Raw genomic sequence first — 24,506 nt, forward strand, 5'->3', positions numbered from 1 at the left:
CAAATACAGTGAAGAGGAGACTAAACAATCTTCTACTTTGAGTGCACTTAAGTGGATCATAACGCTTTCGACCCTCCCTTTTTTATCCCCCCTCGCTTTCCATATTTCTCTCTTTCTATCACCCACCACTTAGCTCTCCCTTTTTTTGCTTTTATTAGCCATTTCCTTTCTCCTCAGCCGTGAGCAAAAACGCTCATGTTACTCCCTAAAAAAAAGAACACTTTTATGTTGCACGCACACACACACACACACACGTTGGTATTCTTGTCTTTGTGAGGTATTCCCTCTTCCTTATGTACTATTACTGTAGCTAAATGCTGCTGCGCTAAATCAGCCTCCCTGACCTTTACCTCAGGAACCAAAAGGAAATCTTTGGGATCTTTTGCCTTTTACAATATTTTATCTGTCAATGTAACTTTTTCTTGTAGGGAGCAGTCACAAGTTGCCACAATGTCCGGTGTGAGTTCTATTCCTCAAACTGCTTTCTATTATTATAGTGACGTTTCGTCCCCACAGAGAGCTAAATACATTACTCCACGCGCGCACACACAGCACCGACCTGTTTCCAGCTGAGCCGAGGAGGAGGAGACGCGCGAAGGTCTCGCGAGAGCTGCTTCACCATAGCCTGGCGATAATTAAAAACATCCAGTAATTTTGTCGCTCTTACTCGACAGAGACATGAAGTCTGCTGGCATACCAGCGCTCCCCCCCGGATAAACAACTCCCAGTGGAATCTGTACACAGCTTATTTGTTCTGTTCGTTTTTCGTTTCTCGGATTAATATTTTCTTTTCCCAAATCCCAAATTTTTTCCACCAGGAGGTGAACGTGGAGATTGCTTGACATTGTATACTATCAGTGGAGGTGTTATCATCAATGTATTTCTCAAACGTGGCGTACAAAATACTGCTATTGGGTGGAGACCAATAAACCAAAAAGACTTTTTTATGGGATTTCTGGCCTGATACAGCATTTGGTAGCTATAGTATTGCCGCGTGATATTAAAATCCATATTAATATGTAATAAAATATAATGGATGATAGGTCAGCCATAAAAGAGATTCACAAGGGTAAACCAGAGAAAAAGAAAGAGGCTCACAAATGCTTTTCTCACTCTCAGTACCTTTTACACATTTATGTAGGCCAGGGGAGCCCAAATCTGTTCCTGGAGGGTTAGACTCCATCTGGTTAATTACCAGGTTTAGTAGATGTGTTTGACCAAACTGTGGTAGGCTCTGGCCCTCTGGGGCCTCAGTTGGGCTCCACTAAAATAAGTGCTTCACTGTAAATACAAACTTGTTTGAAATTCCAGGTCTGCTTATAACTGACACAAATGGAGAAGACTAGAAAGACTACTTAAATACCAACAAGCCAAAACCTAAATCTAATCTGTGTATCAAACATAACCAGTAGTACATTGGTCCTACATAATCTATAGTTCTTTTATCATCTGTGATGTTTTACAGATTATGTGTATTCAGGCAAGCTTTCTGCAGGTCAGTGGAACGTTGTATCATAGAAAAAAGTAATAACAAATAAATAAAGTGATACTAGTCTAAAGCTTCTAGATGTAACTGTCAAACAGCCAAGCTAAGCGGGCTCAGTGGCAGGAGTGGATTCAGCTGGTGAATGTTAGCAGCAGAAGTCTGACAGTAATGTATTTTCCCAGCAGTGGCAAAATGAAGATGAAAGGATCTCTCAGTCTCAAACAAATGACTTACAAGTGTCGAGAATAATGCTTCAATTATGCACGCAGACACTACCACACATGCACACACACATAGGCGGCACCAGAACAAAGAGAGGACATGAGGCAAGGGCTCTGACACTAGTGCCACTGTCATACTTCCCTTTGGCAAGGTCAGTGAAGCCTGTCTCCCCTTTCTGGAAAGTCTAACAGAATTAAGCTGCTCTTTTAAGATTTTCCTAAGCTCACCTACTGCCCCCAGCTGTTGTGGCCTGCAGAAAAAATTTATTCAACAAAGCCTTCATAAAACCTCTAATGACTGTGCACATAGCACCCCTTAGTGGTTGCTGGGAGAAAATGTTAAGTTTAAGGTCATCTGCTACAATCTTCATGCACAAAGAACCTGAACCAGGTATCAGGTGTTAAATTGCCTTGTGTAATGTTTTAAAAGGGGGATGACCTGGGTCCACATCATGCTCCTTTTGTTGCAAAACTCGAACATGCTATTCCCGATAATTTGGGACAGCCTGCTCCAAAACTGCTCTATATAGGCTACTGGAAGATGACCTGCTTGCCAGATAGCTGTTCAAGGATTTCTTTGAGTTTTTCCCCCACTGCACAAGCAATACGCGTCTACTGGAGAGATAGAGGAAGAATAAAACAGAAAGTGGTGACAGCGTATTCCCTGAAAGAGAGAGGATGACACTTCTTGCAGAGGTGAGGTGAGACTGATGCATCTGATCTGCACGCACTGTGTTACAGCACATCATTCAAGCTTAAATCATGAATAGATTCAGTTGGAAAGCCAATTTCTGGCACTGCAAGTATACATGCATAAGACTGTTACCTGTTACTTAACTATCTGTGGAGTTACAGCAATGATGCACAAACTGTTAATGCATTTGAGAGACCTGTAATACTGTGCAAGTTTTAGGCACCTGAAAAAAAATTTAAAAAGCTATTTATCTGAGCAGTAGGCATTTATTCGCACGGAAAAACATTAATACAGTAAGTAGCAATTTTATGTATCAGTGTGCTGCTTATGTCTGATCCACTCAGACCAGCGCAACACACACTTACACACCATAACCACAATAGCGCTGAGAATGATCCACCACCCAAATAGTACCTGCTCTGTGAGGGTCCACGGGGGTCCTGACCACTGAAGAACAGGGAAAAGGGGGCTAACAAAGTATGCAGAGAAACAGATGGACTAGTCTGTAATCGTAGAACTACAAAGTGCACCTATATAGTAAGTGGAGCTGATAAAATGGACAATGAGCGTAGAAACAAGGAGGTGGTCATAATGTTATGCCTGAGCGGTGTAGGTTAGGTGATAGTTCCTCAACCCTGGTTCTAAAATATTCCCTGCCCTGCACACTTCTGTGCTTCTCTGAGCTCCATCCAAAGCCACATTCTACTACACACCTTTAATGTAACTACACTATTTTTGACATACTATATAGTATGGTAGTATGCAGCTTTGGATGCAGCCCTGCTCTAACACCGCTTAGCTCAGGAAAAGCTTATTAATTAACTGATTAGTTGGGTCAGTTGTGCTGGCAGAAGGGAAAACCTAAACAGGGGTACTCTGGGACCAGGGTTGGGAACTGCTCACTTAAACTATACTGTACAGACCTGCTCATTTAGTATAAAATGTTTTTAATCCCACTCCTGGTGACCCACAGCACAGGGATGCACAAATTACAGGCCTACTGCTACTGGGCAAATAAAGTGAAGAAAAAGAGAGCAGTTTGTGTTCCACAATATTTGATTTATTATCCTGAATACAGCCCCTGTGTCACAAATTCAACATAACCAGAATATATCTTCAGAATATATAATCTTAAAATAAGAGACAAAATTAAAAGGGACCAAAACACGTCATGAGATGCATTAAAGAGACTGTTGTTAATCATGTCCACTCTTTGCAAGTGACAGTGGTTTGAAATTCAGAAATCCATACCAATGAAAAAAACTACCCTTTGCCCAATAACTTCACTTTTCAGTGTTCTTCCATAGCTTATTAACATGTAATAACTATGTTAGCTTCTCATTATTACAGTGTTCTTTTTCCAGATGACTCAAAATTAGACTCACAAGCAGATAAGTGATTAAAGTTTAGCGAGGGCTTGCTTAAGTGTTACATGGGCTAATCACAATTCATTACATCACACCTGCTGCAGTTCTAACAAAGTGGGGAACAATGGTTAATTCTTATCAGTACAATACAGTGCAGGTGTACAAATTTTAAACAGTGAGAATAATCTGAAGAAGCACATCAGGGCCTAATGGCATAATGCAGAAAATCCTCAAAGGTTCATTGCATTATACAGTAACGCACATTTAACATTTAGCAATGTGTGTATAGTGAGCTCATAAATGAAATGACAGAGAGAGTCCAAATGAGAGAGAGAAAAAAGAAAGAAAACATACAAGCAAGAGATAGAGCTCAGGATGTTGGGTCACTTTTTAATGCACCTGACATGGTTTGAATTTAGAACAGAACAGGGCATCTATTACATGTCAGAAAGATACCGCACTGAAACAAACTGCTATTTTGTCAAATACAGATATTTAAAAAAAATAATAATAAAAAAAAAAGAAACACCAGCCAGCCCCTCCCCCCCATGTGATACTACAGGCAGACTACAGGCACACTTTAGTAATCCTTAGAACAATCATCAGTGAGGGGTACCAACACACCCAATAAATTCAGCAAACTAACAATTTATTACATCTGTTTTACTTTTTTTCCCTCCAAAATATTTGTAAGTTTTCTTTAGCATGCTGTCATATATGTATCTTAAATTTAGTTTTGGTGTCCAGTCATAACTCAAAAGGAAAAGATCTGCAAGACCTTGCCTTTTCTGCCATGCCTTTTTTTTTGCCTACAAGAAAAGAAAAATGGTTCAGAAACATAAAGCTTATGGTCAACGTAATGTTACTGGAGGAGAGAGATTTGTGCACTCAATCTTAAAACAGAATTTCACACAGTGCCTCACATTATAAGCATTTCTTTTTTTTTTTCCCGAGAAGCTAAACTATTAGAAATGTCCAATCCTGCCTCTGCACTGCTGTCTGTTCATGTGTGGAGTGAGTCAATTTTCTTTTTTTTTTTTCTCTTTTTTCTCTGATGACTTACGAGACATTTCTAGGAGAGTAAGGTTTAAGACATAGGGTCAAAAACAATCATTTACAATTAATTGCTGTACGTCTGTCCTTCCGGCGGTTGAGGAAGCTTCATATTCTCTTTGGACATCATAAGACGCCTTAGCTCTTGAAGAACGACTTTAATGCTATAAGAATTTTGCCATTTCGCTAGAATTGGTATGCTACGTGCATCCACCTGAAACAAAAGGGGAACAGGAGAAGGGGGTGAGACAGGTTGCATATTTTTAAGGAGGCAAAAGAAGAAATTAAAAAAAAAAAAAAAAAAATTATTCAGATGATACTTAGCAAATTAGTAAATGCTTATTTACTCTTCTTTTACTAATTTAAAAAAAATATCCTGTAATCAATGTTAGTACTGTTAAAATATACATTTGTAAAAAGGCCAGGCAAACATTGTAAACTAGTTTGATTTTTTTTTTAATTCACAAGAGGAAACCAGTGAAAATAAATAAATAAAAATGTGGACCCAGAAAACCAGGGTGACTGAAAGTTAGTTGTTAAAAATGCAAATCAACTGTTTTGCACTATATATATCCAGTACAGTGCTGCGCAAACCATTTGAAGCTTTCTTTGATTTCAACAAGTATTCAAAATTTGTCCCCCACATCTACATAAACCAATCCAGGTCAATCCTTACTGACAACAGTCCACAACAATATCAATCTGTGCCCAGAAAAACAGCCCTAAATATTAAAGATCTAAACAAAGAAAAGTAAATCTTAGGACTACTCACCATTCCATTGGAATTATTTATTCCATTCATGCTAATTTTTGTTACAAATCTAACAGTCGGTGGTACTTCAGGATATTTAGGTCCACACTCCACTTTCAGGCTGTATATCCTGTTTTCATAATTAGTCTGAGAGACAAAAACAAAAAAACATTTTTAAGCACTGATGAAGAAACAGGAGTTTTGGCAACTGCTGATTAATTGTAGAATAGTGATTACAGAAACAACCACTCATTCAACAAATGTTTTATTTAGTAATTTCCTAATTTAAATATATATAAAAAAACAAAAAAAACAAACACATTTTTAACATAGATGTAATATGTATATTTCAACTGCATAAGCAACTTAAACAGCCTACATTTTCTTCAGGAGTGTCAGCGAATGTTTTCCATACATCTCATGGCTATATATACACTCTTGCAGCATTCCTGACAGTTCCTAATCTGTGTTCTTTAGAACATTCGCCATGATGAACTTTGGCTCAGGAATAATTTCATTCATCATATTTCAGCCTCACCCTCTAAACTAGATAGTTACAATGCAGTGATTAATTGCAGTGATTAATGGCTATTACTGCTAAGACCAAAACTGCACAAAGTGACACTGTCACTTGATTAAAAGCTACATGCAAGATAACAAGTCATCCATAAATGCTAATATGTGACCACCTGAGATGGCAACAAGCTTTTGTTCATTACATTTTTTTGTTCATTTTGTTCATGTATTTTGGAGTAGAGCAAGGATATTGTAGAAGAGCTGAAGAGACTTCTATTTAACGCTAATCTGAGCACAGGTATTCTCATGTACTTACTGAATAAGTGATACAATTAATCTGTTAAAACTCCCTGATGTCTTCAAAAAGGCAAGCCAGACAATTCCACACCCACTGTTATTATCAATTTGCAAGATTAATGGTTTGGTTCTTACTGTTCACCATTAAAGCAGCTCTAGTAATGCAGTTCTGGATGTTACCATATTATGCAAACAGGAAATGACTATGTGCTGCCTGCCCTATTATTACTTACACATAATGAATTGCATGTAAACCGAGCACCACCACCCTGCAACAAGAGTGGTCAATTTAACATTTATGGAAAAAACCATCTTAAGTAGTACATACCTTTGTTGGCAAAGCTTAGGTACAAACTTAAGTGTCACTTTAGCATTTTATTAAAGAGTGGCCTCAGTGGGGAAAGCGCTCAACCCAAAACTGGACAGACAAGCCAGATGACTAACACAGAGCATCCAATAAACCTTAAGCAAAACACTATTTCTCATTAGCCATTTGATGGGCTGTTTCTTTCAACATATGAATTGGCATAAAGTGGGTCTAAAAAGTAAGCTTACTCGCGCAGGCCCAATGATCATTCCTGTCCACCGTGTTAAAGTCATGTCCTCGTCATCCTCCAGACCCCAGCTTACTGTGCCATCACCAACACCCTTCTGCCCCTCTTCCAGCTCCTCCAACAAACGAAAATTGCGTGGAACTTTAACTCCTGTAAAAAGGACATAAATCAACATGCAAATCATGAAATAAAACATACATTATAATTAACTGACAGGACAAAAACAGAACACTAGAATATTTGATGGCATCCAATAACAGTGACTTGAAGTGCATTGCAAAATACCTGTCATCAGAGTTACAGCTAATCATCCGATGAAACCATATTTACAATAGGCAGGTGTCAGAGCAACAGATCCAGTGAACATTTTGTACTGGTGGCAAAACATAACACTCTCTTAACGTAGTCTTAAAAATTAGGCTGTTACTAACTTAAAATTCCAAAGTCCACTACCAGAGAAGTGAGAACCCTTTTACTAGTTTGAAACAAGTTATCATGCAAAGCAGAAATTAAACTATAAATTAAGACATTTCAAGAGTATTACAGGCCAGTGTGACTAACGTGATTTCGAAACCCAGCTGATTTTATAAAAGGTGCTGTTACAGAACGCAAGCCATAGCGGCCTGTAGAAAGGCAGCTAACTAGTTAAAAACACTGGGTGAGGCACGTTCGTATTGAAAAAAGGTGGGGTGAGGTGGGTTGCACAGTTAAGTACAACGAAACTCTGGTCTAACGTGTAAAATATCACCGGAATGCAATCGTACTAGTTTTGGTAGCTGCTAACTACGTCTGAATGAAAAGTGTCCTTGCCAGATCTCACTTCCTCAAATTTTGATAGCGTCAAGGAACTTAGCTAGCGCAGCTAACAAGCTAACTTACATTTGAACTGTTTATTTGTGCGCGGGCACAAAAGCTGAAAAGCCAGACTGAACTACCTAGCTGGGTACATGATTGCAAAATGACTACGGGCGTGTCCTAAGCACAGATGCAAGTTAATTCTATGTGCAAGAATACGGTCATGTGTCGTCGCTACGAAAGCGGCGGACAGCATGGCCATAGTAGAACTAGCTAGCTAAGCTAAGCTAAATTAGACAACAAAACACACACGGCTAGCGGGCTAACGTTAGCGGAATTACAGTTTCAGCAGACTAACCAAGTTGTTAAGTTTCTCCTGTAGTGCACAGGGTATCAACGGGTGGGCTAGAAACATAGAAAAAGAGAATTTAAACGAAGAGTCATTTTGTCATTTGACAGCAAGGCATAGCTCCTGTGCTTGCCGTGCTCACGGCTACCCGCCCAACACATAACGCGTTAGTTAGCTTAGCCAACTAGCTAGGCGTCGAGCTTGTTTTTGCGCGATATTTTGGTCTGCAGTGCTGCAACATTTGTAGTTCGTGGCGCAGGGTGAACTCACGATGTGCCACACGTCTGTGCTTTTACATTTTATTTTTTGCTTCAACAGCTGTAGCATCTGAATGAGTGAACTAAACGATCCCAAAATATTTAACCCACCAATACTACTAGCTAACGTTAATGCGGCTAGCGCGAACCTCCCAACTGAGCTCACACTGATGTCAGGATGGCACACTTAACAGAAGGAACTAAGTAAACAAAAAAAAAAACCTAGGCATCTTGCGACCGCTCTGACTAGACAGATTTTGGAACTTAAGTGCGAAATAACTGCCCCTCTGTTTCAAAAGTAACCTTCGGCGAAAAACATGCGAAAGATTAGTTGCGATTTTACATATTGTGAGACAAACCTGAGGAGGCCGCCATCTTCTCCAGCCAAATCCAGAAGCGCACGATAGCATGACATCAGGTCACTTGACTAAAACGTCACCAGCACTGCATTAAGAAGGACGGGGTGTATGAGGGTCCTGCAAAATAAATCTACTTAACCATTACCAGAGATGGCTCTAACTACACTCACTCATTTCCATGTACTTAAGTAATGTTATAATTTGGACGGATTTGTATTTTTGTCTAAGTATTTTCATTCTCATTCAGTTTCATTTTTACTGTACGATATTGATGACAGTGGCCGGACTCCTTGCTGTTGCTCACACCGCTCACTCTTAATTAATTTTAGACCAAAAAAGAAACACTGCGTCTAAAAAAGCGCCAGTTTTATGGAGGTTCACTGCAGCTGTATTAGTAACTTGTACAGTACTTACGTTTCTTTGAGCTGTTATTTATTCATAGCTCTTACTTATTTCTTTAAAGTAAAAATACTTTTTACAAAACTGTTTTAAGGGAATTATGTTGCTGCATGAATCACCTGGATGTCCAAGTTTACCCCAGATAGGAAAAAAACAAACAAAACGATCAAGTCCCTCTATGTTCTGCTACTAAACGGTGCAGCGCTTGTTTCCTAACACGTCCAAGTATACACTATATGAGCACTGCGCGGAATTCACTTACTTGGAGCACGTGGGCACAATGTTTTTTAACCCCGGGTTTAGGGACCCACATCCCTGCATAGTTTCAACGATTCCCTGCCTCAACACACCTGATTCAGCTCATAAACTTATTAGTCCCTTCCTGAGCTGGTGCAGGTGGGTTGGAGCACGAAATAGTTTAAATGGTGCAGAGCAGTGGGTCCCCAGAATTAAGAAACACTGACCTTTGACTAGAGCAGTGGTTTTCAATTTAAGTTTTTGGGATCAACTGCCTTACACAATTTCACCCATTCCCTACTCAGACACATCTGAACAAGTTAATCAGGTAATTATCACACTTTCAGATGCATAGAGTCCTGAAAGTACCTGAAACTGTACAGGGTAGGGGGAGCCGAGGACTGACTAGAAACCAAAAGTTCCACTCATTGGAACAATTTAAAATACTCCCTGCCCAGACTCATCTGATATAGTTTACAAGAGGTCTCTCCTACCGTTTTAAAAAGTGAGTTGAACGTCTTGGTGAATGTCCATATGTGGAGGACTTTGTGCCCCATTTAACAGGCAAATTGTGACTCTCTGGCCTACAATAGCAGAGTGCTAAATGTCAGAGCAGTTTTCAAAATATATCCTGAACAAATCCATTCAATTCTGCATTAAATCCTCTTTGTCCATCTTTTACAAAGGCCAAACCTAAGTTTACCTAGCTGTCCACCACTCACACAAAACACACACACGTAAACCAGAAATTCACTATTTCATTCACTCAATTGTTGGTGAAAATGCCATGTGGTTAAGAGTAAGCATGCTACACAAATATTTAGCTTTAGTCTGTTTTTGAAGTAAGTTTAAAAACTTAGCATTCTGGGCTACTTTCATCAGACATGTTCTCATTGAAAACAGGGTTATAATAACTGGTCTACTCTAAAAAAACATCACATCAAAGACTTCACAAATCTTGTAATGGTATTTTAAACAAGTCAGTTATGTTTGTCAAAGGAAAGGGAAACTTGAGTATATAAAACACACCAGATTCAACCAACAACTATTTATTGCAGACCACAATACATATTCATGCAAGCACAATTATTGTTTTATAGTCAAACAGGGACAAAACCAGTTTATCAGGAGAACAAATTCATCTTTTGTGCATATTTACAGCAGACGGACAGTCTTCCCTGTGACTGTCAAGTAGTCCTCATCAGTGAGTGCTCTGAGTGCCTCATCAAACATGTCCTTGGTGATGGCCTGGAATTTGGGGGAAAAAAAAAGCTTACTGATAAGATGGTAGTGCATCTCAGGTCATTTTTGAACAGTTTCTTTATTCTAATGCTGTTCCTATTGATGCACATTTTGGCCTATAGTCATTTAAATGCAATCAGAAAAAAACTTGCAAAAATATTAGTATGAAGACTACAGTTTAAACCTATAAACTGCATTTATATTTATTCTATTAGCGAATCAAACCATGTCAAATGAATTAACCAATAGGAGAGTTAATTCCAAAAGCAGGAAACACTTACAGCCTCTGACTGGCCACGGAGATCATCAAACAGCTGCTGGTACTTCATGGCCGGCATTTTGCCCTTTGACTGGATAAGTTTCTTCAGGGCCTGTGCCACTTCCTCTTTACGCTTACGTGCTGTGGAACTCATACCTACACACAGAAACACCAAAACACACAGCTGCTACAACATTGCAATATTCAAATACAGAAAATACATGATGTATAAAAATACATATTTTTAGCAGGTGGATAACCTTTATTTTTTGTTTGCATTACATTAGTGCAGTGGCTCCCAACCTGATCCTGGAGTACCTCAGCCTTATGTATTTGAGCATTTTCCTTGCTTTTGACACTAATTCAGGACTTAATTAGTTGGGTGGGGCTGGGAACCACTTTAGAGAATAACCCAGTACCTGTGGTGAGGATGGAGATGTCCACAAAGCCTGTCCTGGGATCTGTGGCAGACTGTTTAAGGGCTTCTCTGTGGAGCCTCTTGGCCTCCTCCACATCAACGGTCTCCACTTTGTCTGAGAAGCGGACTTTAGCATGGGCCTCAGCCAGCCGGATCAAGGACTCCAGCTGCCGTGGGTAAGCAGACACCATACCCCTACCACTGCCAATTTTCCTCATGTCCACATAGGCCTGGAGGACACATTAAAGTTACAGAATTCAAAGCTCAAACTTTACTGGTAAACCCAGAATCTTACATGAAATCTCATCTTAAGTGCAAGAAACCTCTGTAGCTGTTTTAACACACCAGTCAGCTGAGTACCAAGCCTTGCATGAGACAAACTAGGCGTAATGGGACAGACTAAAACTAAACTCTGAAGTGCTACGACTTTCCACAGCCACAGTTTGACTTGTGATTATCACAGTTGTGAGGATACTGAGGCTCTTGATACATCAGTTAGTTTATTATTATTATTAGGGTGGGAACAAACCAAGTGAGCTTTCTAAACCAATTTATTGCCTCAGGAAGGTGGAGCTCAAAGTAGGGACAATAGTGCACTTGTTGACATTGTCTGTCAGACAAGCCAGTCATTAGGGTCACAAACTAGCATAGGCAAAAGGCCCCAAGAAAACTTAAGTTTTTTTTTCCCCCAAGTAGTTCGGGCTTTTTAGAGGGCGAAGATTTTAGCACAATGCAGACCCAAAATTTCAACAAGTTGACCCTAGATGTGTTCTCATTCCGAGTTCAGATTATTCTTAAGAGACTAGTTTTACTCCAGACTGAAAGTTGACTTTTGTTCATACCTCAATAAGTGCCTGGCTGGCTTCTTCACTGAGTCTTGGGTTGATGTATGTGCGGGCATAGGCGATATAATCCTTCAGAACAGCCATGTCCAGATACTCCTCCTCTATTTGCTCCTCACTCTGGTAGTAAAGAGAAACCAGGTGGTGTGCAAGACGCCTGTCGTACGCCTCATCCTGAGGGTCCAGCATCAGGAAGATCAGATCAAACCTGATTGAGAGAAGAGAGCAAGAAACTGAATTGTTAACAAAAATGTAAACGTAAATCTTGCAAAAGGTGGGAGAAACCCAGTCGTGCAGTTGAGTATCAACTAAGGAGGAGAGTATACTTCGTTTGACACGATCTGGTGCAATAAATGTATTCACAGTTATAAAAAAAAAAAAGTCTCAATTATCACCATCAATTATGAAAATATTTTGTATTCCTCCACTCTGGAGGTGGTGTATGTATATTTTGGGGAAGAATGGGAATTACTGACCACTAGTGGAAATAACAGGCTAGGCAGAATTAACTGGAAATGTGACTATTGCCTGTTCAAGACCGAATCCAATACAAGCACAGAGCACAGTTTGACATTTTTTAAATATCAAAGGCTTTATACGTAGGGACTTAACACATGCAAACATTAAGCAACATAAAAATTAAACCTTAAGTATTTATGAATAGCTGTCAGCACAAAAGATGTTCTAAGAAGCAATACATACGTCGTCATTCGTTATTAAGAATGCCATATATCAGTACTTTGGAAGGCCCTAAAACTGAAGTGATATGGTTTTAAATAAATAAATAAATAAATAAATAAATAAATAACACTTCAAACAAAATCTTATCGTCAATAAGTCTTAGGACATAGAACTGATATGGTGTTCTTGATTAGGACATTCCATTACTTTGGAATAAGGCTCCATAACTAAACAGAACAACTCTCCATCATTTTAATTAAAAGATATGCCAGTACTAGCTAATTAATACAATAGCTTGTGTCATCATGTGAACACTGACATAAGTTATTCATAGTATGCATTTTAAATGTTATTAAATATTCGTGCATATGTTTTGAAGTCCCTATGCAGGTTGCCTTCAAATAAAGTGTCAGAAAATGCTTTAAATATATATAAGTTCAATGTATTTTTGGCACTGCTGGAAGACCTAACCTAATCAGATGAGCATGGGATAACCAGGGCATGGATGTGACAGTGTCCACATCGCCTACATCACACAGATTTTAGTCATACTGATTTATGATGAATGCATGTATTTTTTGTAATCTGATAAAAAAAACTGACAAATTAGTAATGTGTGTACAGATTGCTTTAGTAGGGATTTTATATACACATTTTAATACACATGACCCATGAATTACACCATGACAGGAAGCAATGTTTGAATGTTTAAATTATGGTGGTATTACTTTCCTCTCAGCCCCATGTAGCCACAAATACACTTCTTGAATTTACATTTTTCTGTACTCACGAATGCTGGTGTGTGCTGCTGTAACACCAAATAACTTGCAAATATTTTCGATAGTATGTGAATAGGATTAAGGCAGAGATAATTTGCAGCACATAGGAGGCTAGCAAAATAATCCCTAGCACCTATCTAATCCATGAAAATCTGAAAGCTTGTCCTTGGACCATGTTTACCTGGAGAGGAGTGTGTGAGGGAGCTGGATATTCTCAATGGTTGTCTTTTTGGGGTTCCACTGTGACTCCACTGGATTGGCTGCTGCTAGGATGGAGGTCCGTGCATTTAGCTGACAGATGATCCCAGCCTAAACCACACCGGAAAGCACAATTCAGCATGTGACTCATGCTCATTAAGTCCATTTCCCATCAAACCTAGGCTCAGTGCTATTTAATTGCACATCAATTACAATATTTTACACTACAAAATAGGGGTGCGGGAAAAAAAAAAATCGATTCTTAGATGCATCGCAAAGCGGACGTGGACGACTCTGAATAGATTCACAAATGTCAAATCAATTTGCTAAATATTTAATATATAACGTAATGTTGACAGAACGCATAAGACAGAACTTGGAAGTGGGAAAGTGCAGCGCCCGGACAGTCTGTGGCGGCACATAACAAAAACACTACTGGATGAGTGAGAAATCCGACCGGCTCCCTCTGCATTAAAGCCAGGTTAGATGAGGAGTCACAACCCAAATGTTAAGAGCCATTTTGTCCTTTCAACAAAAATCAAACCACCTTGGGAGCCACAACATTTAATGTCCAGTGTGTGTCAGTATGTGATAATGTCCTAGTATAGACTAAACAACATAAACGAAAACGCAGATTTACTTCGATCTGCTTTAGCTCAGCTACAGCCGCTTTCCTCCCATCTCCTCCAGAAAACTTTTCCTTAGAAGTTGATCAGTTAAAAGTCTCTCAACGACTGTCTTACGAGGCTGAAGTCGCTTCTTATTCGAATTTTCCCGTTCCACCTTAAATTCTAACTGAGGTGCCGAATGTAAATGCGGCACCATTTAAAGTGGAACGGGAGAATTCGAAAGAGAAGCTGACCTCAGCTTCGCCACTTTTTAGTGTTCGACAGTCTCTCGTTGAAGATTTAACATACCAGGAAACCAACTGCGCTGCTTATAAATGCAAATAACGCATCGCTGCTATGTGACCTGCAGTCTGCACGGCCGTTCTCAGTCGTTGCGAAACAGGGCTTTCGCGCTATGTTGCACACGTCCCGTCTCAAAGATACTTTACTGACACAGTGATCCCCCCGTCTCTACAACGAGACCAAAACCGAAGTTATAAAATCACTAAAGAAAACGGGTTGAATAGCTGTAACGTGCTGCATGGACATCCATCACCACTGGATCTTATTTCACCGTAACTGCGCATTTTATCGCAGATGAGTAGCAGCAGCTTCTCGTGTTCCAAACAAGAGCAGTGAATGAGAGCCTTCTAGTTCACTTGCCACATCACTTCCATTTGTTTTATTAAAAAAAGATATTGGGAGTAAATTCATTATGGACCATTACAAATACTTTGCTTTAAAAGTACCAAGTCACTTTAAATAACAACACCGAGTCACTGAGTTACTTTAAACTGTATATTGTCTCTATATTTTCTGTATATTTTGTGTATATTTAATATAATTCAGTTGATTTTTCTTGTATTTATTTTTACTTATTTACTTTCTGTAGAGTGATAAGCTGAGCCTCACCACAAGCATTTCAATGCATAAATGTCCTGACATGTGCAAATGACAAACTTGAAACTTGAGCTGACAGTGAGAAAATATAAATGCTATATAGAAAAAGATCCATCGAGATGCATCAATAATCATTTTATAATTGCATCGCAGCCCTCTGAATCGTAATCGAATCGTGAGGTGCCTAGAAATTCCCACCCCTACTACAAAACCTCGAGCTCCTCACCACAGGAAAGGAAAGAACATGAAATATTTCACATGATCTACAAAGTACAGACAAAGAGGGCCTTGCCTTAGCGATGGAGAGAGTTTGCTGCTCCATGACTTCATGCAGCACAGAGCGGGTACTGTCACTCATTTTGTCGAACTCATCAATGCAGCAGATTCCATTGTCACTGAGAACCAGCGCACCAGTCTGCAGCACCAGCTGCCGAGTCTCTGGGTCCTTCATTACGTAGGCAGTGAGACCCACAGCGCTCGAACCCTTGCCAGAAGTGTACTGTCCACGTGGCACCAGATTGTACACATACTGCAGAAGCTGGGACTTGCTAGTGCCTGGGTCACCACACAGCAGGATGTTGATCTCAGCACGGAAGTTGCCACGGCCTGTTTGACTAAAGTCTTTCCGTGTTCCACCAAAGAGCTGTAGCAGTATTCCCTAAAATGTAAAATAAGTGTTCTCACCACTCGCTAAGCACATAAAAAGCCTAAGACAGCAATAGTTTCATAAAGACTAAATATCTTCTTCCTTGCTGTTCATACAAATTAAAAAACAACTTAATTCTCATTCTTGATTTAATGCCCTGCTAAAAAAAAACTAACATCTTTGCTTTTTTAATAAGATTTTTGAAAAATTGTTCACTGACAATGAGACTGAATACATTCTATACAACAGTTAGCTTTTGAGTCACATCTTCAATACTTCAAAGCCTCAAATTTAGCATACGAGACATGAATACCAGCCACTTTCAAGTGTTGCGTTCATGAGGGTGACAGATTTATTGTTACAGGTTACACAAAACATGATCTGCTACAACTTTACTCAAACTGCCACCAGCTAAATCCTACCTTTTTGATGTCCTCATGCTCGTAGATGCTAGGTGCAAGGGCCGAAGAGAGCCGTTCATAAACATCTGGCTTAGCAGCAAGCTCTTTGAGCATAGCCACCCGCTCTTCTGTAAAAAGCTTCTGCTCGTTCTCCTCATCCAGGCCATGCAGACGACGCTCATCTGTCTTCCGGAAGTGGATAGCATCGATGTGAGTCTTGTACACTGACTTCACTTGGCTCTGCCGTGGGTTAACACGCATGGGCGCTGCTCTATAAATTCCTGATTTTAAAAGTAAACAAAATAAAAAACAAATATACCAGTTTAATAAGGCTAGACCTGGACATTGAGTGCTTCTTAAGCCAAATTTCATAGTTTTTCCCCACAGCTGGATTACAAAAGGAGGATTTGCATTTTAAGAGCCTGAGGTAAAATGGTGGCATGCACAAATTTTTGCAGATTAGATAACACTGGTACAATAGGACAGAACACACCTGTGATATTGACACGATCTCCCGGCTGCACTTTGTCCACCAAGTCATTGTGTGCATACACCACTGTGGTGTGGGGTGTCTGACCAGCCGGCATATCCTCTGGAGACTCCTGAAGTTTGATCTGCCAATCAAAAATGAACAACACATGTAAACTCACCAAATGTGAAATAATTTTATGACATTCCACCACAAATAACTTGTGCAGGGGCTCTTAAAACTTTTTGACACAAAAGAGGAAATTGATAGCCAACAGAGAACCAAGCAAAATTAGTCATAATTATTAGCCAAAGTAGTCAAAATTGTCATAATTTTACTATATAGCAAAGTAAATCTCATTTAAAAGTTTGCAATTGCACTAGCTGATGCAAAAACTGCTCTGTAAAAACTGTGATTACTTGTAATTCCATATCTCATGATATGTACATGTCAGTAAATTCTACTTTCACAATTTCTTAAAGGTCTTAACTTTATTTTAGTATATGTAAAAAGACTTGCTAAAGGTGTAGACAGACCTAACTGCAGTGAGGTTACAATGACCTTACATCTCCGTATGAAAAATTTAAAAGAAACCTACACCCAAGGAGAGAGGAATGGTGTTCCCAGAAATAAGGGAATGAGGTAGACAAGACAAACCCTTTGAGAGAGTCGTTTTTGACTTTAGTGCAAAAGGCTTAACTACAGGGCACTTTTCTCTTTCAAAATTCTTTACATTTAGAGATGAAACGGTTTTTACATTTAGAGATCAAACGATACTACTAACCGTAAATTAATGACGGTTAGTAGTATCGTTTGAACTTTAAAGTATCGCTAAAACCGCGGTCGATTACCGCAGTGTGAAAAACTCGCTGTACTGAGTCAAACAAAGGCAGAATCATTCTCTCAGATGCAGGTGTGTGTGTGTGTGTGTGTGTGTGTGTGTGTGTGTGTGTGTGTGTGTGTGTGTGTGTGTGTGTAGAGGGGAAGGGGGGGGAGAGAGAGAGGGAGAGAGGGGAGAATATGGCGGAATGTAGTCACAGAGATTCGGAGATATTTCAGCCTTCTAAGAAGACCAAGTCTGACGTTTGGTCATGTTTTGGGTTTTCTAAAGATGCAGAAGGAAACTTAATTGAAGATGACCACCCTGTCTGCAGAACAGGCCGAAAGAAAATAGCGGCGAAAGGGGGCAACACATCAAACCTTACGAGTCATCTTCGCGACCACCACCCGCTACTTTAGAGAATGCAAGGTTAACTTTAACGTAGAAGTCTGTGGGGACTTCGAAATAGAAGAGATGTCATGTTTTGTGTGGTTTAACTTATGCTTATGGTTCGTTAATAATATAAAATGAAGCTTTTAGCGTCAAAAAAACAAACAAACAAACAATCGGTGAATCAACTGTGAATCGAAACTAAAGCTTTTAACATTTCTGTGGAGCAGTGTCTCCAAAATGAGCTCTGAGTTAACTCACACAAGCTCTGGAATGAGACGCTGCAGAAGTTCAATCTGCACAGCTCCCCTTTCTCGTCTCGCTTGCAGTGTTTACTGTCTGAGAGGAGAATAACACCGTCTCAAATCACTGTGTCCCCTACATAGTGCGCTACTGTTCAAACAAACACGATCATCATTAACAAGCAGTTTGTTTTTGTTCAGAGTTGTAAATAGGGAATTTGTAACCTATTGTTAATATATTGTTATTGTGAACATTTCACGCACTTTTTGGGTGAAGGAGTTGCTATTTCATGATCCACGAAGTGCACTACATAGGGAAGATAGTGTGCTTTGAGACGGGACCTCGCGCAAGTAAACGCTGTGTGCTGATTTTAGGAAAAGCAGAGTTTCAGAGATTAAACTTTAGGAGTGTTTCTGCTGCAGCTCAGATGCGCGTTAATTTTAAGTTATGTTTTAGTTTTAAAATGCTTTTAGAGAAGCAGCTCCACAGGTGAAGACACGCTGTGTGAGTTCTACACTGTCTGCAGCTCAGAGCACGGTCACGCAATTCCTCTGTGATTTTGGCTGTTTTTCTTAGTGCACTGGATTGATTAGGGGTACAGCGCCACAACGGCACAATAATGCTGCAGTTGCAGTTAGGACAGAGATCCCCCGAGTGCAGCACTTTTTAGAAGTAGTCATTTTCCATTAAGACCCACCTCATAATAATAATAATAGTAATAACAGCAATAATAATAATAATAATAATAATAATAAAAAATACTACATTTGCTATTCTTTTGTTTACAGAGTATTACAAGTATTGTAAGTAATACAAAAGTAATACTACAAATTGACTATATTTTTTTAATGTTTATTCAAACAAAAAAGTGCATATTGCTGCCAGTTCTATTTGTGTTAATATAAAAGTTGGTGAAACAAGTTTCAGTTTTGGTAATCAGTATTTATTTATTTATTTATTTATTTATTTTACTTTAACACATTTGAACAATGTCGCGATAATACCGATAATCGTGATATGAAATTTTAATATCATTTCATCTCTATTTACATTAAAGACCAACCTTATAGTATTTAAAAAAAAAAAAGGAGCAACTAAAATATCTAAAATCTCCCCTGAAACATGGAAGTTACCAACCTCTGTGTTACAGTTACATCAGCATTTCAAATGACAACACCCTGAGCTATATCTTCCGAGAGTCTTGCTTACCATTTGCTTGTCAGAGAAGACTGAACGGTTGTGCACCAGTGCCATGCTGTGTGTGGTGTTGCAGTTGCGACAAACTGCAGGCTCTGCGATGCGGCCTCGGTCAACTTCCACACGTGTGCTGAAAGCACACACTTGGCAGCGGAAAAAAGCCTCCTGCATTTCTGGAATCAGCTGAGAGGTGCGGATCACCATGCCACTTATAGTGATGAGCTGGTCAATGTCTGAGAGAGATTAAATGAGTTACAATCTGGGCTGCAAGTACAGTCTCACTGCGCACACTAAACCTTTTCTGCCTATACAAAATAACAGTATGTGCATTCAGTTACGGAGCTATAACTTAGTTTCATTTGTTACAAGAGCAACCACGCTATTAATGAGCCTGACTCACCTTCAGGGTTGAGACTGCGCATGTTTCTAGTTTTCAAAGCGTTGTAGGGGCGCACTTGGATCTGGTGCTCCAGGACAGAATCAGGGTAACGATCAAAGAACAGCTCGTTTACGGCCATATCAAAGGTGGGGATTACTTCCTATGTTGAAGGAAAACAAACAAGGGGTTAAAACAACCCCTTTACTGCCAGCATCGTATCTCTGCCAGAGTTCTGATAAAACATCCATCCTGATATTTTTCAGGCTTTTGGCAATAAACAGTATCTACACATTCTCCAAAATGCCTTAAATGTTTGAATTTTCAATTGGAAGACCTATAGTTTGGAATATAGAGCCTTAATTAAATTAAATAAGACTCGGAAGTAAACATATTATTACCCGTAAAGCCAACTATACTTAATCCATTTTCAGGAAACTGACTTAATACGTACAACCAGCTATTATAACTGACAGTACACTGAACATTTATGGTAACTAGAGAATAGTTCAATCAAACCATATTGGATCTTAGATAAACTCAAGACAAACACGCTTCCTTTTTATTTTGCTCCAAAGGTTGTTAGTCAACACAAACGGTACTCTAATGTGCGTCTTCCAATGGTTTTTCACGCTTTGTAAATGAATGTTTCTAGCTAACATTCTACGTGTGACCGATTTGTAAAATACCTAACGTAAAGAAGACCCTGAAAACAGATGGTTTTACAGATACTGACTGAGGATGTCAAGTATGTTTTTGGATTTGCCCACACACACTAGAAAGAGCCATGTTTAAGACCCAATAAGACCCAAACAAGAGAACAGTAGATAGAACTCAACAGAAGACTAAAACTTGACTTACTTGAGGGTAACAGATGAGCTGGCGGTACAGGTCGGCATCAAAGGCCTGAATGTGGCCACAGTTTACGTTTAACACAGGATCCCCAACAACACTGATCTGCAACACAAACAAAAGCCTGTAAAGTGCCAGTCCATGTTACTCAGCTTCTAAAAACAAGAAACAGTCTGGCTTATCCAACTGCCACTAGGAGGACACGTGAATCCTCAACGTCATTTCCAAAGCAAAACCACATATGCTGAACGTCCTCACATGAAATCCATGCTCATCTTACCTCATCAAGTTTCTGCATGTAGAGTGGCTCATTCAGATCCAGACTAGCATTCTCATCCTCACGGGAGCTGGGGTCAATGAATCGCTGCAGGAAACGCTACAAGGAGGAAAAAACCCTAGTAATTCTCTGCACTAACCTCAAACTCGTAGTTCATGACCTGAACACATGGATTATGTACTATGCCACGTTACATGAAACAAGTTACATAAAACACCCATCTTATTCTTACAAAAACCCACGTTTTCAGTGTTTGTCATATTTTTTCCCCCTAAAGAGAAGAAATATGTATAAACTATACATAATGCTTATGAACAAGTTTGTTTTGTGACGCTCCTTTGGCATTACCTGAAACTTCTCCTTGCAGTTTCCTACATTGACATCAGTGCCCCAGATGACAAGTCTCTGGCCAGCAGTCTGTTCGCTAGCTACTGTGGCATCTCCAGATGGCTGGGAAGAAAAGATGAAAATTCATACTAATGCCCAAGACAACACCCACAGTGACCAAGTATTGATCACTAAGCCAAAAAAAATTTGAAAGGAAATACTATGGATACTCATCCAGCTATCTGATGGGGCTGAGAAGGTTTTAAAACTGCCACTAATTGTGTTTTCCTGTTTTAATTGCATCGTCACTGTTCCATTCTGCTTTGAAACTTTCATTACTCAATATAAATTTATCTTTCAATGATGTTAGTTGTAGCTGTAAAATACCTATATACCTAATCTTAGCAAGTAAGCCACAAGTCTTGCTCTGTAAAAAATGATTTGAGGACTTTATGAAACGATTGCCTCCACTCACAGGCTCAGAGTTGAGGTCCACTTGCGGAGCCTTTCTGACAGAGCCTAGGTCAGGCCTCTGGCGGGCTGGGGTTCCACGGCTTGGTGTATCATATATAAGTGGAGAGCTCATATCCACTTCACTCTGTGGAACTGATGAGAATATTGTTATCAATTGCTGTGTTCACACAAGGAAACATGAAAGACCAGAAAATCAAATGGTAACTGCTAAATAATTTTGTTGCCGTCTGTGCCCCAAAAAACTGATGCCTAACATGCAAGTAACTACATGGTAATCTATACTGACTAGGGGCAGAAAATGTTTGATATCTATACTGACACGTACTCCTTAATTGAGACCAATTTATTATTTTTTTTTTTACATATTCTTAATTAAAAAAAAGAAAAAAGGAAAGCAAGTGTTTCTTAAACCAAAAATGGGTGTGGTGTTGAAAGTGGACCCATATACTCACTGTTACAGGTTACAGACGAATCAAGAAGCTCAAATAACATGCTTACTAAAAGTAATCTAGACAACCAATCAGCAGTCTACATTTTGCAACAAGCATGTCTACTGGCTCATAGATACTAAAATTGACTACTTAGCTAGTGAAATTCAGGACCAAAAGAGATTTTAATATTTGGCAGTATCAAAGCAATTTGGTGGGTTCCATAAAACACACTGAATTTTGATACTCAGCCCTATTACTGACTTTGCACTACACTACAATTATAAAGAAAGGTACCAGAGCGACGAGCCACTGGGCTGGAGAAGAGTGAAGTGTCTTGGATGGCGGGGCTCTGCATGTCTGTGCCTGGTGACGTGGGCATGGGCTGCAATTCTCCTGTGGAGGGCTCACGGGGCCGTGGTGATGGGGAGAGAGGGTCCTCACTAGCAGCTAATGAGGCACACAAACAGGCTTTAAACAATAACATATAATAAACACAGTGAGAATGTGATGTTGAGAGGAATCAAAAAAAAGCTGTGACTGGTCACCTACAAGCTGAGCCACCATCGCTACTTTGACTATAAACACCACAAGATACTTCTGCTTATCAGCTGACGTTTGTGTTTTGGACATAATACAACTTGCATGACAAACATTCACCGCAGACTTTCCCTTTCATATGTCTACACCAAGTCCAGAGACAAGACAGAAGTAGTTAATTTCCAGTCAGATAAGGTATACAATGTTACATTAAGAAAGTTTAGTGACCATTTGTTTGCATGTTATTTTTTTCCACTCTGATGCTACTGTTGAGAACATAACCTTAAGCATTTGCCACTTTACACTGATGTAAATGTAACTTTACAAATATAATCTCCAACATAAGAAATTTCCATTAGACAAGCTAGCCAGATGTGATCACCTGACTATTCTCCTTAAGTTAGCTCTTTAAGTCTCGCTTTTTCCAGATACTCTTTGTACGAACCCAAGTACAATCACTTTCAATTACAAACCACAATTACTACATTTAATAATGCACATTTCACAATCGTTCTAACTTACGAGTAGGAGGGTTGCTGCTCCTGGCACGCTTGCGGGCGCTTGAGGATGGGGAAGACATCTTGAACACTCACTAAAACAAAGTTATCTGCATTAACAGTCTAGCAACACATCCACTTAAGAAAGTGAAAGACAAACAAAAAACAAAAACAAAGAAAGTTAAAGCATACCCTTTAAACAGGTAAGTCAAACCAAGTTACTCAAATTCATCACACTCACTCATTCTAACCCGGTAAAAAAGAAACAACTAATGGATGCTGAGTAACGTTAGCAGGTTCAGATACGTACCAATATTCGTTATATTTTGGACAGCGCTCAAATGCACCCTTTTCAGAGTTTAATGTGCTGAAAGAGCGCAGCGAATTTGGAAAGCAAGCTAACCTCAGTTCCTTCACTTTGGTAGGTTAAAAACTTCACCTAGCAAACTTGCTAGCCGACTAATTACAGGCAGCAGCAAAAGAAACATGTGCAACGACTGGTGGCGCTACAATGCAATAGGAGCAAAGACGTTGTTTAGATCTTAGCAAAGAAGTTTAAACTTTATGAACAGGCTTAGCGTAAGGGACAAACTGTACAACAGGCAACGGTACTCCATTGTTCAGCGTTAAAGAACTAGGCACGTCCATGTCAGTGCGCATCAAAGGACAGTCTTATCCAACCAAACTTACACACCCAAACGTTGCATAATAATATGTATCTGTGTAGCGAGGAAAGGGCGTACTTAGCCTTCTATGTCTTTAATTTTTATTTACATTTATTTTGTTGACCTAACGTATAGAGAAAAAAACACACTTACCGTTTACGAAGCTTCCTACCAAACACACACCGAGTGGCGCGAAAGTGCTTGCATGACGTACATTTCGCGGGGAAATTCGGGCCAATCCGGACGCTTTGCGCCTCTACATCTTAGTTGAGGGGGGGGGGTACAGTTACCGCGTAGGTTAAAATATGCGCAAAATAAAGCTAGGTATTTTCCAAATGGTTGTTGGAGATTACTAAATCTAGCGTTTTAACATAAAGTGAAAAAAACGAAGAAAAGTAAAGCTGAGGACTAAAGTACTGAATCTCAAAGAGTCGTGGAAACAACGGCTCATCTCCTCTTTGGTTTGTTCCAAATTTTCGCGGCAAAAGTCAGCAGAGATCCTGTCACGTGACCGAGGGCGAGCTGCAAAGGGCGGTACTTCAAGATGACATCGAACACTGGCGCGATGCTTAGTAAACAAAGGCTGCCTGCCAGATCTAACTAATATTAGAGGAAAATATAAAAGTAATATTAGTAAAGGTA

General features: G+C 39.6%; 2 protein-coding genes across 3 annotated transcripts; both read right to left on the reverse strand.

The window, feature by feature from the left end:
- Window positions 1-3,439: 3,439 nt before the first annotated feature.
- ube2v2 (ubiquitin-conjugating enzyme E2 variant 2) lies at window positions 3,440-8,797 on the reverse strand. Of its 2 annotated transcripts, none has more exons than XM_036592077.1 (4): window positions 8,700-8,797; window positions 6,941-7,089; window positions 5,594-5,719; window positions 3,440-5,035 (listed from the first exon to the last, which is right to left on the reverse strand). In XM_036592077.1, exons 1-4 carry the CDS (start codon window positions 8,713-8,715, stop codon window positions 4,889-4,891), a joined length of 438 nt encoding a protein of 145 aa, XP_036447970.1. In that variant the 5' UTR covers window positions 8,716-8,797; the 3' UTR covers window positions 3,440-4,888. The 2 variants fall into 2 exon arrangements, with proteins under 2 accessions (XP_036447970.1, XP_036447979.1); XM_036592086.1 differs by lacking the exon at window positions 8,700-8,797 and adding an exon at window positions 7,225-7,299.
- A 1,571-nt stretch (window positions 8,798-10,368) lies between these two features.
- Window positions 10,369-24,083, reverse strand: mcm4 (minichromosome maintenance complex component 4). Its single transcript, XM_036592099.1, has 17 exons — window positions 24,018-24,083; window positions 23,225-23,294; window positions 22,460-22,612; window positions 21,736-21,866; window positions 21,282-21,383; window positions 20,937-21,032; window positions 20,666-20,761; window positions 19,829-19,967; window positions 19,441-19,661; window positions 16,803-16,923; window positions 16,331-16,590; window positions 15,555-15,920; window positions 13,738-13,865; window positions 12,097-12,304; window positions 11,256-11,484; window positions 10,859-10,992; window positions 10,369-10,583 (listed from the first exon to the last, which is right to left on the reverse strand). Exons 2-17 carry the CDS (start codon window positions 23,280-23,282, stop codon window positions 10,491-10,493), a joined length of 2,535 nt encoding a protein of 844 aa, XP_036447992.1. The 5' UTR covers window positions 23,283-23,294; window positions 24,018-24,083; the 3' UTR covers window positions 10,369-10,490.
- Window positions 24,084-24,506: the final 423 nt, after the last annotated feature.

Source organism: Colossoma macropomum, unplaced genomic scaffold, assembly GCF_904425465.1.
Source record: "Colossoma macropomum unplaced genomic scaffold, Colossoma_macropomum, whole genome shotgun sequence".
NCBI lineage: Eukaryota > Metazoa > Chordata > Actinopteri > Characiformes > Serrasalmidae > Colossoma > Colossoma macropomum.

Bases quoted from the DNA above. Each gene is read 5' to 3' on its own strand.
- ube2v2 (XM_036592077.1), bottom strand. The intron at 5,720-6,940 runs GTAAGCTTACTT...TTTGTCTCTCAG, and splicing joins TGATCATTGGGCCTGCGCGA to ACTAATTATGAAAACAGGAT. The intron at 5,036-5,593 runs GTGAGTAGTCCT...CTTTTGTTTCAG, and splicing joins TAAATAATTCCAATGGAATG to GTGGATGCACGTAGCATACC.
- mcm4 (XM_036592099.1), bottom strand. From the start codon at position 23,282: ATGTCTTCCCCATCCTCAAGCGCCCGCAAGCGTGCCAGGAGCAGCAAC. The intron at 21,384-21,735 runs GTGAGTGGAGGC...TTTTCTTCCCAG, and splicing joins TGGACCTCAACTCTGAGCCT to CCATCTGGAGATGCCACAGT. The intron at 11,485-12,096 runs GTATGAACAAAA...TGTGTCCTCCAG, and splicing joins CCAGCCAGGCACTTATTGAG to GCCTATGTGGACATGAGGAA.